Here is a 17,129-nt window from a genome sequence, read left to right as displayed (position 1 = left end):
AGAAATATGATTATTTTTATTATCTAAAAGTGTCATAAATAATGAAATGAATTAATGCAAAAATGTTCCATGCACACACACACACACACACACACACACACACACACACACACACACACACACACACACACACACACACATACACACACACACTGGGAAGTTTTATTTTTGTATTATATGAAAATATTTAGTTATTCTAATTTAAGAAATGAGTTTTATAGCACAAATTTTTTCAGTCGTTTTGAATTAAGAACAGCTTCAGTTTAATTATATCAAAACTGTTTTCTTTTCCTTTTTTTTAGTAAAGCCTTACGAAACTGGAAGCAATGTTTTCATAAATATTTAATAAAAAAAAAAAAACACAAAAAAAACATAAATATAAATATTTTAATAGGATGCAAAATGTCATAAAATAGACGTGCACTCTCACTTCCTGTTTTAATATCTGTGTTGTTTAAATTTTAAATTAATGTACACAGTGGGTTTAGTTTTTGAATATTTATTTGTGTTTTATAACTGATTGTACTGCTGAGGACTACTGTAGTTGAATTTAAAAATTCTGCTTCATATATACAGCAGATCACTTTTTAAGAAATGTGTCGTAGGTTCCAAGATTACTCACAAAAGATGGTGTTGCATGTCCTTGTGCATGTGTTGGATATTCTGCCCATTTAGTTAAATCAATTCTTGGAATTACTCCACTACGACACGGTACTCGAGGATTTCTAAATTTAAAAAAAATAAATTAATCAGTAAATTTTCTTCTATTGCATGTTGTATTTTTATGCAACACTGTAATACTGTCTATTGTAAAATTGAGTACATTGTGGTTATATAACTTAATGATTATTTATTTCCTTAATGACAGGTACAGCTTTTTTCTAAATTGTAAATTGGTTTGTAGATTAATTGCTATTTATGGTACACAAGTACGTAGATTGAAAATTATAAAAATATATTTTCTCTACAAAAGAGTTCTCATGATTGTAGTTTATATATCAAGACTAAATAGTTGCCAATCTTTGTATTTACATTTCATCTAGATTTAAAATATAGTCAAAGATATCTTGTCATTTCACTGATATTCAAAGATTGTTTTAAGGAAAATATGAGAGAGAGGTTTTTTTATACTAGGAATGAAAAAGTTGAGTTAGAAGTAGATTGTATGCGTCTTTATCTAGTTTCAGGCAAAATTCTTTTGATTCAAATAAAATGATTAATTCTGTAAAAAATAAACTCGTGAAAGGTCACAAAAATAAATTGATGAGGCATGATAATTGTAATTTATGTAAGAAACTAAACATCAAATTCAATACACACATTTATAATGATAATAAAAAATCACATTAGTGTTAAGTGCATTATTTAAGGAAAGAATGAAGCCAATGTATTTGAATAGTTATTAATATAACAGTCGGTTCATCTAACATATATGCTCTTTATGTAATAAGAATGAAGAAGAGGATGTATTTAATTTTGTTGCTGTTTTTCCTGCCCTAACAGTATTTTAATAAAAAAAGTTTAGATTTTAATAAGATAAAAGGATATTTAAGTGGTAAAATCTAGATAATTTTTTAAATTTTGAAAGAATTTAATTATTAAAAAAAAATTGTTAGTTATGATGGAATATTTTTTTAAATATTTTATTAAGATTACTTGTTTTAATGCTCTTTGGACTGTCTATGATCACAAGTATTATATATAATTTTCATTGTTTTCACTTTTATATTTGTATTATGGTTATGGTTTGAATTAGAATTGCATATTGGTGTTTATACTGAATTTATATGAGTTCATTAATTATTATTTATTACTTTGTATTATGATTAAGTTGTATTATTTTGTTTTATAATTGAAGTAAAGATATTATTGTTATTATTATCTATGAAAAGAGATTCACAGAAAAGGTATCCTCAGTGGTGGTAGCCTCTGGGAACATCACTACCTTGTGGTAGATCCATCTGTGGCTGATTGCTGCTGCACAACATGCAAGGAATTGCACTGACATGAACGCCAGGTAGGCTGAGCAAAAGGCGGTGAAGAAAACCGGCTCTGTTGGGCCATCAATATGAGCAAGACGAGAACTGATGATGACCCTTGGGAGCTGGGTTACAAGATGGTGACCTGGCGACTGTGGTTCTCGCAGTCACCAGCACCACTAGACGATGCTAAAGCGAAATTGTTGTCCCACCCTACTCTGTTTGTGCCGAGCGGGACTTCGGTGACTTAGATGACTCTCGCTCATCTCGATAGAGGGGCTGGAGGGAGTTCCACGGTCACTGAAGGTCAGAAAATCCCCTGGTCCCGACGGTATGTTGAGAGAGGTTCTCAAGCTGGTGCGGCACTGCAGGTCCTGCCTCCTTCTAGACATGTAAAATACTTGTCTGGAGGCTGGGGCCTTCAGCGCCAGATGGAAGAACGCACGTCATGTGCTGATCCCCAAGGGCAAAGGAGACCTGGAATCACCCTCCTCTACCGCCCATTGCAAGCATGGTAAGCATGTGTATGCTTGAAACAGCTGGGAAGTTATTGGAGAATCTCTTAAGGGAGAGACTGGTTGCGGTGATGAATCAGAGAGGTGGCCTGTCGCCCAACCAGTACTGTTTTCTGGCAGGGTTGTCGACCCTAGATGCAGTCCAAGAGGTTGTTGAGGCAATGCGGCGAGCAGAGGACTACAATCATTTTTAGCGCCATGTGGTCTTTTTCATTACATTGGATGTGAAAAACCTGTTCAACTCTGCACAATAGAGTTATATGCTTCGAGCCCTGGAGCATTTGTTCCACATGCATCAATAACTCCTCAGAATGGTGGATGCATACCTGAGGAACCCCGGTCTCATCTATGAGACTGTCGCAGGCTGGCGTAGGACTACGATCACGTCGTGGGCGGCGCAGAAGTCGATTTTCGACCCCGACCTTTGGAATGTCATCTATGATGGCTTGCTGAGCCTGGAGATACCGGAAGAGTCGGTCATGGTTAGGTACACTGATGACGTTAAGCTACTTGTTGCATACCGTGACATAAAGCGCGCCCAAATGAGGCTCAGCAGAGCGATGCTTAGGGGTGGTCAGCGTCTGGTTGGAAGACCACAGATTGTCTTTAGCCCTCAGCAAGATGGAGATAGTGGTTCTAATGAAGAGAAGTGGAGAGGTGAAATACTATATGACCCAGTTTTTAATGGGTCAGGGTACTTCCGTGCTAACCTCCATGCCATAGAAAAGTACTATCCACCGACTGCCTCTATTGCCCAGGTGTACGGGATGCTGCAAACACACCTTTTCAAATGTGCTTGGTGGGTGGCAGATCAAGGAATAGTAGAGGTGGATTTCAGAGTAATGGGCCCCCACAATGTGGATGCAGTGATGCTTTGTAATATGAGCAGCTGGGAGAGTGTGGCCCGAATCGTTGGGGCATTCTCAGGACCAAGAAAGGCGACCTGGATAGTCCTGAGCCAGGTGAAAACTAGGTAGCAGCCTTTTCATGCTAGGATAGGAGGGCTCAGCCTGAATTAATGAATAAAATTGTTCTGGGTCAAGCCCTCATAGAAAGGCAGGTGGTTTTAGCCATTAGTCTACTGATGGTGGTTTGATAAGAATACCAGTGGAAGCCAGGCACTTCGTGCGTAAATGCATTTCTACTTCCCTACCCTAAAAGAAAATTATTATTATTATATATTTACTAATTTAAATGAAAGAAACTACTTAGCTTTTTTTTGTTTTAGTAATTCCATTATATTTCATAACATACGGTCACTTAAAAACAATATCTAAGCAATATAAATAATAATTAATAGATGCAAGTTTTTTTTTAGTAATTTGATAATTAAAGATCAACTTTTAACAAAAATTAAATTGTACTATGACAAGTGAAATAAGACTAATGTCAACATTTCTGAATGTGTATGAATTATAAAGACCATATATGTGGAAGGGAATAATTAATTTACCTATTTATCCTAAAAACAGGAATAAAAAATGCCTGACTTTTCTTTATTTCTTTTTAAGTGTTTTTTTCTTTTAATTTCGTCTTTCTGCTGGTTTTTAAAATTATCCATTTTGTATTTTTCTTTCTTTTGATGACTGAAATTGAAAAGATTTTGCTTTTTATTTCATTAATTCCAGCTACATAAATAGTTATAAATGGTCTTAGAGTATGCCATAGTTATTTCAGTTTCTGTGATATTATTTATATGTATTTACAGATTTAAGTTTGATGAAAACCACAATGTATTTAAGTGAAATATAATAATAAAATATTTTAAATTTACTTACATTTCATGATCAGGTAATACCATGGGATATATCTGTATTGTGTCAATCAAATCAGTGTTGTCACACATAACTCTTGAAAACTTTATTTTTCTGATTTCTTGCAATTGTTCTGGAAAAAATTATTTTAAGTAATTCTCTTAGTTTTTTAAAATATGAACTATATTTTTTAAATATTAAAAAACAGCTAAATAAATAAATGTAAAAATTGTTTTATAACAACTTAAAGATTATAAAATATCATCATGAAATGAATAGGTTAGTTAAAATGTTTCAGCTTTGTGGTTATTTTCCCTTCAGTAATGAGTTGAAAATTCTTTATATATATAAGTATATATGATTTAAATGAAGCATAAACACAATATTGATACAGTTTCAAACTGAATTATTTTTCAATAAAGTTTACCAATTATAAAATATTTTTATTGTCTTCTGAAATGGACAGTGACCACATTTAATTACTGATACATACAGAGGTGAGATGGCTTTTAAAGAAAAAATATTAAGAAGGCTATTTGAGCTATATCCAGAGGTACAGGTGTTCATAATGGATATCAGTTTTTAACTGGATTATCGATTGACAGACGAGCTATTGATCACAACAATAGGCTATTTACACAAATTTTCATTTGCCTCACTAAGTTAAATGTAAGTTTGCAAGGTGAAACAACAAATCAATTTTCAGTAAATGACAAAATAAGACATTCATAAAAAAAATGTCAAATGATGAATTTGAATGAAAACCTGCGAATTTGAAAACCAGCCTTTTCAAATTTGCAATATTTTGTTACAGTACATAAAATTGAAATGAAAGATGATCTCATCAATAGTATAAAACGCCATTGCCTAAAGCTTGCTGAAACTTTTGAAGAATATTTTAAAGAAGCCCATTCTGAATTCCTAAAGATACAAAACTCTTTCATCCTGGATATAATTCTTGAAACCATAACTAACAACAAAACAGAACTTGAAGAACTATCTTACGATAGAGGTTTGAAAATAACATTTACTAAATTAGGGTTATTTGAATGTTGGCTGGATAAAGGTTAAAAATGAATAGCTATCACTGTCCAGAAACGCATTGTTATTTTTAATTCCATTTTCTACCAAATGTTTTTGTGAAACTGGATTTTCTGTTCTGATAACAGTAAAAAATCAATTTCATAATAAATTAAACCTTGACCAAAATTTGCACTTAAAAATAAGTTCAAAAGCACCAGATATCTCTTCACTTGTTTCATACATGCAGCACCATCCTTCTCACTGAATTTTTAGACTTCAAGAATATTGTAGTTGGTAATGTAAGCAAATGTATAATGTAACATTTTTAGCAAAGTAAACTAATGTTTTGTTGAAACTTTAAAATAAATTAAAAAAAGTTACCAAATGGTATAATTCATATTTAATACTTTAGTCCAGTTTTATGATACTGATCTGTAATTCATATCAGTGGTACATGAAAAAAAAGTTTGAAAACCGCTGCATCAGAGTATTATTACAACACATGAAAGTATTGAAATTTTTCATAGTATAGAATTGAACTTTTCTGTGTTTTCTAAAATTTGGGGAGGGTTCTTCTATCTTCAAGAGAGAGAAAAATAAAGAAAAAAGTATTTTGTTTGGTAATCAAATATTTGACAGAATTTGCTGTGATCATTTTCGGTCTAAATTCATTGACTGTAATTTTCATCAAATAAGCATTATTTTTACACTTTATATACAAAAATTTTTCTAGTTGTATTTACTCATCAAAGTTTAGAAAGGCTAAACATGTAGATGCCCAGCAGTTCTATCTAGTATATCTAAATTAGAGTTGCACTGGTAGTACTACAGTGCAGAAGACAATATACTATGGCAGAACACTGTAGGTAACAAGAAGCTAATTGTTGATCCACCAATCCAATCCACCCTGCATATCAAGTGAGCTTTCTAAACTTTGTCAAGTAATATTTTGTATATTAATGTATTATACTACTATTTATGCAAATATAATTCTTATTAATTTACATTAAATTGATATCTACGAAGTGACATATTTGTTTTGTTTATTTGAATTGTAAAAAAATATTCTTCATAATTCTTCAGATTTATATTTATCAGTGCTCCAGACTGACACTAATAGTAGACTGGTAATACCAGAATAGGGTCTAATAATAATGCCTATCACTCACAGGATAAATGTATTTGAGTATTAAGTTATTCATGGCTTCTGTTTTCTTAAATATATTGATTTGTGCTGTCTTCAGTGTTCTTTCTCTGTAGATGTAATAATCCAGATACTTGCTCATCTATTAAATAGATTAATTTTATGTTTTGGATATTTAATGATGATTTATGAAAATACTACCCGATTAACCATAACTTCAAATTTACTGTTTGTAAAGTAGTATCTATTATTTTTTGCCGTATTCAAATGCATAAACTATGACTTCTGAATGAGATATTTTTCTATTTTTTTATGATCTGTTCTGTTAAAAATGATAAAAAAGTTGTATATCTTATATATAATAGTTTTCTTTAAAAATGTGTTATGTTAGAGTAAATCCACTTTTACATAATTAATATTAATGATAAAAACCATTATATTTAGGTATCATTAAATAATTTTGAATAGTAAATAACACCTCAGTAAAGGCATAAAAATTACCTGGTGTAAATGATGATGGCTGATTTGGCAGTTCATACCAGAACCTATCTCCTCTCCTTGCATAACTCATCTGAGTGGCAATAATACATCCAAAAGTAGGTCCTAGCATGCTGCTTGGAAGAGGACGTTCAGAAACACCACCTGACCACAAATCTATATCTGCAGGGTGGCTGTATAACAATAAAACACGAAGTATGAAATTATTATTATTTTGGAATTTTAATAATGTTAGTTGGTTAAACATTATTTAAGCTGAAATTTTATCATATTTAATAAACTTTCTAACTCAGTACAATCAAAGATTAGTATCTTGATGACATTATAAAGCAAACTGATATTAAACATTTTTTTTTTACTGAAAGAAGTTTGTTATATAATTCTTACATATATAATCTCAATCATTCATAGTTAATGTAAATTTACATAGAAAATCTAAAGTACATTTAGAGCGATATGCCTTCAATTGTAATGAGATAAATGAACTTGTGTTCAAAGAACTATGACAAAATTTAAACAAAAAGTAAAACAAAACAAACTAATTAAAAATATTGTTGGGACAAATAATATTACTTAATTATTTCATAATGTAACTTTATGTACAAATCTTCTAATTTTTCTGAAGTTTAACCTGCAAAAAAAAAGTGATTATGAGTAGTTGGCTAGTCAATTAATAGAGAATAATATTTTATTCTCTAGGTAGAGAGGTTCTGGGTTAAATTCTTGATGTAAAAATATACGTTTTTAATGTTTATTTCCAATCCTCATTAAGTACATTCAAGACTGAACTGTATTAATTTCAGATTACGTAATTTCACATAGGTCTTTTATTGAAAGGGAAGGGCATCTGTTGGGAGAGAAACTTGTAGGAGGAAGAGGTGAGGCTAATTAGAATAATCAGTTAATACAAATGCTGCTGTAAGTCCAGTTTTCATATTGGAAGGTTCAAACATGTATGTTTGAGAGTATTAATGTATGATATAAAACTGTTGTTGAATCAAAATGGAGTTTATTATTATTATTATTATTATTATTATTATTATTATTATTATTATTATTATTATTAATGAAATGTTTATTTGGTTTAAACAATCTCATGAAAAAGAAATTTCATATACTTCAATTTTCAGCTAGTTCGTTATTTTATTAATTTACACTAAATGAATAAATCACCTTGTACTTAAATGTATTATTATTATTATTATTATTATTAATTATTATTATTTATTATTATTATTAGTTTGGAGATTGTTTTGTTGGTGCTGATAGAGAGGATATGTTGAGGCAATTAGGCCTTTCCAGGTTATCTGATAGAAGAACGTACTTTGACTTGGTTTTCTTTTATAAAGCTCTGCACAACAGACTTCCGACGCGTTATCATGTTGTCTTGCGGAACCAGGCCAGGTCAGTGAGGTCTTTTAGGCAATTTGTGACGCCGGTTGGTTCCACCGTGTCTCCGATTGAGCGGTGTACCAGTGTTGCAGTGGAGTTCCAGGATAAGCTAAGCTTTTGGGAAGATGAGGCAACCTTCGTGAAAAATTTGAGAGGGTTACGTGGCGATGGAACATTGTCCTTGGTGTGATGCTCACTTTCATGATTTTAAAATTATTGTTGTTTTTTTAAGGATTATTGCTTATAACTTGTTTTATTTGGAATGTATTAGTAGTGTTGTCTTTTTGTTTTTGGGTGTTTTCATCTATGTGTTTTTATTATCACTCCGTAGCTACCGTTTTTAAAGTTCTAATTATTTTTTGTATTTGACTGCATAATTGTTATTATTGTGTTTTGAATATTGTATTTTTAATTTATATGTGGGTGTTATTTTGTGACTTTATGTGATATTGTGTGGCATACAAAGGTTTTGTAACTGTTCTGTTGCACAATTATAAAATAAGATAAAAAATATAAATAAAAATTATTATTATTATTATTATTATTATTATTGATATAAATTTGTCTCTTGAATTTGAATTGTGCAGTAAATGGAATTCAATGAAAACAAATATTTTCTTATAATTAAACACTGTAATCAGTATATGTAATATCAGTAGAATCAGTATATGATCCAGTATATGTAATAATAGCACTGAAATAACAGCATTAAAGTTGCATGCTGTTTAAACCAATTATTCAATTGCTAAAAAGCAATTCTCTTTTTTACCTTACTAATTTGAAACAAATGTAAAACCACTCTCAATCTAAAAATAATATTACAACTAAAGAATTTAAAAAAAAGTCAACTTTACTTGTGTTCATTAGTTGTTTATACCATACCTAAATATAGACATGTATCTGAAAACAGTAGTATTTGGCATAGTACCAAATAATTCTTCAAATGAATCAGTCACTGGTAAACCACAAAATTTTCTGTAATACAAGAAAAAAACATTTTTTTATTGTTTATAAATTTAAAATTATAAAAGTTTATTGGCTGATTCATGAAAAATTCATATTGGTTATTTTTGTCACTTATAAAAAAATCCTGAAAATTCTTGTCAAAAAATCTTGTCATATAAAAATTTTAAAATCTTTATTCAGTGTCTGATAAAATAGGGACTTTATTGAAAATTCATAAGAAAGTGAAAATAATAGTTTTCAGGTAGGTTTTCAGGTAGAAAGTAATGAAATTATTCACTGCTCAAGGATTTATTGATTACTCAAATTATTATTTTTATTGTTAGAAGAAAAGTAATGTTGACTGTCAAATAAAAGCAAATTATTCTAAAAATACACCAGGGAGTGCAGCTGAGAGTATCTTATGTCAACTCTGATATTTGATTACAAGGATTAGTAAATAATAAATTCTAACTACAAGCCAATCAGCAATTCTTATTTTGTAAACATTCCTATAGCAACAATACGGTGCTGCCTTATAATTTATGTATTAGCTTTCAGTAGTAAACGCAGACACAAAATTTGTATTGTTAATTGCCTTAATTTGTAGTGGCTTTTCATTATCACAAGTAAATCATAAATATAATATTTTTAATCATTAATTAGAATTTTTTAGTTATGTTATATAACAACTGTTGAAAAGTTGTTATTTAAATGTCAGGGATGAAATTAATATGACACATTATCTCTTTGTATGACTAAATATATTTGGGACAATAATTTTTAATGATATCTGCGACTATGGTTTAAATATATGCACAAGATACATGACTAAATTTTATTACTGTAGACAAAGAATTTGTCATTACTTACTTTGAGCAATGTACCTGTCATCTGTTCAGATGCAAATGAACTATACTTTCAAAGGTAATGGTGTTGTTTAGTAAAATTTGAATTGATTTTGTATCGATATTCAATGTACGTAACATGTTGTTCTCACCATTAATTCTTTTTACTGTCTACTCCCTACTTTCTTGTTTGTTATTTTGGGTTCAAATCATGAGCAATTATGGAGATAATTTTCTAATTTGAAAAATATTCATTGGACAAAAAAATATTACCATTAAGAATGAATTATAAAGTGATTAATCCATAAACAGTTGTTATTTTTGAATGCAAACTCCATATTTAGGTTTGAAAAGCATTCTTTAATCTTTTTATTAAACAATTTGTTATAAGTAAATAAATTTAAATATTACCTGAACTCCATATAACCTGGAACTCCAAACTCTCTACCTCTTTGCATATTAAATGCAACCAAATCCAAACCAAATCTATTACCTGGTTTTTTCAACAAGTGATTTGTTACCTACAAACAAATTTTTATTTAATAATGATGATACAGTAAACATATAAGCAAATATTATAGTTTTTAATATCAGTGATCTAGTATATCACTAAGCCTAGGTAATTGCCATTACTGGCAATTGCCTGTATGAGGCAAACTTAGGTATGCCTCATACTATGGGGCAAACCTAGATATGCTCAATGTATGGCACTTAGGTATGGACAGTAAGTTATATATGTTATATCATTTTAGGACCTATTTTAAAAGAAGTAATATAAAGTCTGTTAGTTATTCATTTCTTCTCTTCATGCTAAATCAGTTTTTATATCAAAAACAACCTGGACATACTGTACAGGATCACTTTTTAATTCTAGTTTCTAAGATGAATAATAAGAATACAAATAATTTAATTAATAATATTGAAAAAATCAATAGTTTAAACAGATTATTTTATTTTATATTTTTGATATGGTATGTATACAAGTATATTTCTAATAAATATTAATTCTTCAGATAGAAAAAAAATCTTTTTCCAACTATTCATCTAAGTAGTTTATGGAGTTCATAATACTGCATTCTGTTCTGGGATCAGTAATTTCATAATACAATTAGTGAAAAAAATCTTCTGTTACAAAAGCAGCCAAAAACAAAATTTATGTTAGGAATATTTTATTCTTCAGTTTACCAATTAGCCCAAAATTAAGTAATGGTGATCGAGCTATAAATGTAACTTACACATTAATGAATACTTAAGTCAAATTTTAAACATGTTCATTTATTTTTAAGTAAAGATATTTTACAGAAAAATGAAAAATAAAAATGTAGCTTAGTTTTCCCACATTTGAAAAGAGTAGCATTCAATGAAAAAAAAAAATTAACAAACATAAAAAAGAATCATATTCTTCTTGCAACAGTGATATAATTGAAATCTCTGTTATGATTTAAGTTCCTATATGCTAAGATTTAAACAAGATGTAAGATGGCTCTTGGTATTTGTTTAATTGTTTCCCTGTTTTTAATATCAATCTTACTTTCTGAAAAATGAAAGATTTTTATTCACTTTTTTGAGTAATATTCATTGTTTATGTATAAAATTACCAAAAAAATTAAAATTTCAAACTTCTCTTTGATTCTTTTCAAAAGGTATTTTAAAATGAAAAACAATAGAATTAAAAAACCAGTGTTTCAAAGTGTGGGGTAAAAATAATGATTAAGTGTTTAATTTTGGTTTCAACAAGAATGAATTTAAAAATTCATATTTAGATAACTAGAATGTGAGATTTACTTTGAAATCTGAAGTCTGAAATTAAAGAAAAATTTTTGTTATTGTAAAAGTGTGTTAATGTAAATTATTCGTAGATTTATCACTATTTTAATACTGTCTCTCTTTTTCTGTTTAGCCTCCGGAACCCCGTTACTTTGGAGGATGAATGAGTATGATATGTATGATTATAAATGAAGTGTTGTTTTGTACAGTTTCAGGTTGACCATTCCTGAGATGTTTTAACACCTACCTATGCTGTATTTTACGTGCACTTTGTAAGATATGGTGGTATTAGTGTGGGACCTTAGCAAGTTGCAGGTGCTTACAGAAACAAAATTTTCAACAGTTAAAATTTGTTATCTACATATTTTTACATCAATATTAGTATCACATGAGACCAGAATTTATCTGGTATATTACCAACATTTTATTTGGACAAGTTTTCAATAGGTTATAAGTATCAAATTCCATATTTTTCAACACCTGTTCATATACCAAAAAAATATATATGAATAATGAAGCCTTCTTTTGCCGTCAGTCAAGTTTTAAATTCTTCATTGAGAACTGACTAAAACTGTTCCACCACATTTAAGTCAAGAGGCCAATAAGGACTTCCAAAAAAATCTATTCAACTTTTATACAACATCTGTTTAAACCATCTTAGCCTTGAAATATGGGGCTTTTTTGTGGAGGAAACGCACTCATTTTGGGTCAAGTAGATTTGATTTGGAAGAACATGTTTATTTTCCCAAATATGTAAGACTGGAAATTGCAAAATAATTTCCCTACATCAATTCTAAATTTCCCTCTTTTCTTTAATTATCCACATTATGGTTTTGCTAATTGACATATTTCTATTTTGTATTGTTGTTAATTAGGTCTGCTATTGTTTACATCTCCCTCTATGAATCATGAGACCTTGCTGAAGGTGAGGGGCACCATCAACAAGTAAATATCTTGCTTGAGATATTTACTTGACTTGCTTGCAGCTCAAAGCTGCAACCATATCGGAGAGGTATCTGTTGAGAGCCAGACTAAGGAATGATTCCTGAAAGAGGGCAGCAGCTCTTTCATTAGTCATTAAGGACATAGGTCAGGAGGACTTAAATGGCCATGTCAACATTACTCAATCTTCTGAGTACTGTGCAGCTGAAAGCAATGGAAAACTACAGCTGTTTTTTTTCAAGAAAATGTAGCTCTTCGCATTATACTCATACTGTCATGACATGCAATAAGATTTACCCTATTATTTCATAACAATATAATTCGCTACAATATAATTGTTACTAAACTAAACTATACACATATTTGAATCACAAAAGTTCTAGATGAAGTGTTATCACTCCATCACTAGGTCTGAGAAATCCATGGGGAAGATATATGGAACTCTACAGATTTTTCTAAAAATTATTGTTAAAAGTTAAGCACAGTTTCCTTAAAAATATGATATATTTAATTTCACCTCTTGTGTAATAGAATCATCCATAGCTTGAGCAACTTGATTCATTAGGCCCATTAAATACTCATCCATTACTCCAGCACGGTATAAATCATAAGGCCGTCGAATTAAATCAGAAAGGCGTTTTGAAGCTGTAAAAGTAAACAAATTTAAAATAAATTATGTTTTTACATAGTTTACTATCTGTTATTTAACTTAGGGAGAAACTCTACACATCATTACATAATTTTTGTGTAAATACTAAAAGTGAAAAAATGGAGTATTATTGTTATGTAATGTGTAACAAACTTCTGTCAACACGCTGAAAAATTCCTGTTTTTCTTCTTCTTTTTTAAGCATCTAGAATTTGGTTAACTGGCTATGTACTATGGCATGCAAATAAATCCAAACACAGGGAATTTTTTATTTATTTCTATGTTATGACTACACTACCTCACCCATTCTTTAAGTTATCTGCGTAATGTGAGGTTGTTCTTTGGTTATTCAGCAATTTTCATATTATAAATATGAAAGTTTTGTGAAAGTTTATTTCATTTTTTCTTACAAAATCATATTTTTTATATTTTTTGTTCTGTGTGTCTTGAATATATAGTAATAGACATAACAACTTCAAGAAAGCGTTCAAAAATTGTTTCTCTTTCTAAGCATACCAATTGACACAATGACAAATAGCTTCTGAGTGTGGTGTTGGACTATACAGTGAAAGCTATTTTAAAACAATTTAAAGAAACTGGTTCCTTTTCACTTCAAAGGAAAGACAAATGTGGCCATAAAAGAAAAACAACTGAGGATTGGTTATTTGGGAGAAAAAGTAAACAATACAAAATTATCTACTGCAGATTTAAATCGAGAATTAACTGCCAGTGGAACAGATTTTCACATGATAACTGTTAGATGCCAGTATCTTGCAGCTGAACAGATAGATTGCTGGCCAGCTAAAAAACAGCTTTTATCATCAGCAACGTGCAAAAAAGGGCTTTTTTGGGCCAAAGCATATGTTAATTGGACCAAGGACGATTGGAAAGATGTTATGTTTTCTGAAGAGTCACATTTTTATGTTCAAGGGGAAAGGGTTCTGTATGATAGAAAAGCATCAAATGAAAATACATCATTGGCTCACATCCAACAATCAGTTAAATATCCCCAGAAAAAGATGTTTTGGGATTGTTTTACATTTAAAAACCCTTGTTCATTACTTCCCGTAAATGGTGTATTGAAAAGTCATGGATATATCAAGATTCTGAAGGAAAGGATTGTGACAAACTTCAAAACAAATTCCAACAAGGCAACAAGATTTCAACAAGCTCCAGCAAGATTTGGCACCATGTCATACTGCCAAAAAAAAAAGAAAAAGTCTTTGAAGAATGAGAATTAAAGTGCCCCCCTATGGCTAGCAACTTCCCACACTTGAACCCAATTGAAAATCTTTGGACAATAATCAAAAAACAACTATCAAAAATGAATGAACCACAAAAATTGACCTTATTAAACAATATCTGTATGGTTTCATGATAAAGAAATTAAAAAAAAGTATTGTAGACTTGTTGAATCGATATCAAATCTTGTTTGTGAAGTGATTAAGTATAAAGGGACATATTAATTATAGATATTCACAGATTGTACGGGTATGATTTTAATCTAAATAAAGCTGCTTTTTATTAAATACATCTATGTTTGGATTAATTTGCACACCATGTTAAAATGCTGAACTTTATGAATTAATTTTTAAATTATCTAGATAAAATAAGCTATACACATATTCTTGTTTTTCACAAGATGGATCATCTAAATTGGGAAAAAATTAACAAAGTTACAAAAGATAGTTTTAAAATAAATGTTGGTAATATTCTTCTATTTAAAAGTAATAAACAATGATAGAATGAAATAGTTTAACAAACTTATTGTATGTACAGTAAATCAAAGTAAAATATTCTGAAACTACCTACAAAAGAATTATTTGTGCAGTAACATAATATAAGAGTTACTTTAAATTACCAATGAATTTGTGTGCTTTACTCCATCGTTCTACTGCAGTTGGAAGTAGAGAATGGCCGAAACGGAATGCAGCTGCAGAGAAAGCATCTATTATATTAGGATTTACTTCTGAGTCATAACCATCCCAGTATCCCTGTAAAAAAAAAATAAATTATTTCAGTTTAATATTATATTCTTATGCAAAAGGTGATTGTCATATTTTATTTCATTTTGTAACTATTCACAAATTATGAGTATAACATAAAATTTCAGGTTGATGAGTATTAATTATTTTTAAAATGAGATAAAACTTTTAAAAGACATCCTCCTACTGACATGAACATACGTATACTTCCATCATGATGGAGCATTAACGCATTTTTTTCTCTCTATATTCCATTATCTGAATAGAACATTTCTAGTCTGGAAAAGATCAATTGTCAGCCAGATTACCTGATTTAATATGATTTATGTAATATTAATTCTTTCTTTTTGTGGCAATATATTCAAGTGTTAGTAGATGCCCAAAAGTCAGAGAATGTAAATAAACTTCACAGAGAATCAAGATTGCTGTCAAAGAATTCAAGAACAACTGAAGAATGTAAGATAATGCAGTCATCCTCATTTGAAATATACCGAGCTGAAATTTTCATTCAGTCAGTTAGGGAACAACTGATATAAAAGTTTAATTTTTGTAAGTAATTAATTTATGAAGTATTAATGTTGTTTTTTTTGTAAACTGATATTGAAAGCACATCTTATTTATTCCGGGTAGCATGAGTTTTATTGATTGTTTTACAGAAAAATTTTCAGAATTAAGTACTTTAGAAGATCTGTAGAAAAGTTATTTTCAGTTAAAGATCCAGAATTTCAGTAAAATTATCTGAAACAGATTAATATATCTGTTTCATATATTTCTAACATGCTATAAACTTAAATACAGTTGACTAATATATTATATCTGTCCATTTTGGTCAGGACAATAGAAACAAGATTGCACTTCAAATGTGGTTATAGATAGTATAGAAGAAAAGTCTCCATTAATAATATTGAACAAATTATTGATAGCCTTATAAATACAGACAGAATTAGAACTGATTCTAGGTTATAGCTAAGTAGTAAGAAAGAGGCTGTGAGGAACATTAAAAAAAAATTAATAATACAGAACTAAAAAATTATAGGATGAAATACAATAATGAAACAAACACATCATATAATATAGGTAAGGATGTCTGAGTAATTAGAAATTTGATAGTATATAATAAAAAAAAACCATGATTAAAGAAACATTGAACACTGCTGATAATATTGAAAACAGTATGCAGTTGGAGTATAATGTATACTTAATGAGCATTTTTCTGAATTTATTACATTAATAATAATAAAAACTATAAATGTAATCTTTATTTTTTTTTTGTTTGGGGGCGAAAAACGCCTGTGCGTTATCATCGCCTGGAATTTTCTTTAATAAAAAGGTAAAATAACTCTAAAATAATAAAACTTATCAGGTTTAAAATTAATACAAATCATATAATAAAAATTTATTAAAACAAAAGTCAAAAAACTGAAATAAAACTCAAAACTATAATTGCAGACGGAGTCTTTAAAATATAAAAGTTAAAATAATAGAAAAAAGAAACTATATAAAACTTACCTAATTCCGATAGGTTGTGCAAAAGGCTCCCTTCTCGGATAATAAAAATAAAGACATAGAACCAAAAAAATCAAAATTGAAAGTAAAGGAAAAAAATTATCAAAAACTCTTCTAGCATAAAAATATATATGATAATATTACATTTTTTGCAGTAACCTGGTACTACGCAAAAAATAGAAACAT

The 17,129-nt window shown here is 29.5% G+C and overlaps 1 protein-coding gene across 1 annotated transcript in view; it reads right to left on the bottom strand.

Moving 5' to 3' along the window:
• Positions 1–270: 270 nt before the first annotated feature.
• LOC142318447 (peroxidase-like) overlaps positions 271–17,129 on the bottom strand; it is a 162,913-nt gene continuing 146,054 nt past the window's right edge. The window contains exons 12-18 of the mRNA XM_075355032.1: positions 15,314–15,446; positions 13,322–13,449; positions 10,507–10,616; positions 9,188–9,280; positions 6,917–7,086; positions 4,273–4,381; positions 271–725 (exon numbers count right to left, since the gene is read on the bottom strand). Coding sequence (XP_075211147.1) covers positions 581–725; positions 4,273–4,381; positions 6,917–7,086; positions 9,188–9,280; positions 10,507–10,616; positions 13,322–13,449; positions 15,314–15,446 — 888 coding nt within the window. The 3' untranslated portion in view covers positions 271–580. The remainder of the gene's footprint in view (positions 726–4,272; positions 4,382–6,916; positions 7,087–9,187; positions 9,281–10,506; positions 10,617–13,321; positions 13,450–15,313; positions 15,447–17,129) is intronic.

This window comes from Lycorma delicatula, chromosome 1, assembly GCF_047948215.1.
Source record: "Lycorma delicatula isolate Av1 chromosome 1, ASM4794821v1, whole genome shotgun sequence".
NCBI lineage: Eukaryota > Metazoa > Arthropoda > Insecta > Hemiptera > Fulgoridae > Lycorma > Lycorma delicatula.
The sequence above is the reverse complement of the archived record's forward strand: the minus strand, read 5'-3'. Positions and strand labels throughout refer to the sequence as shown.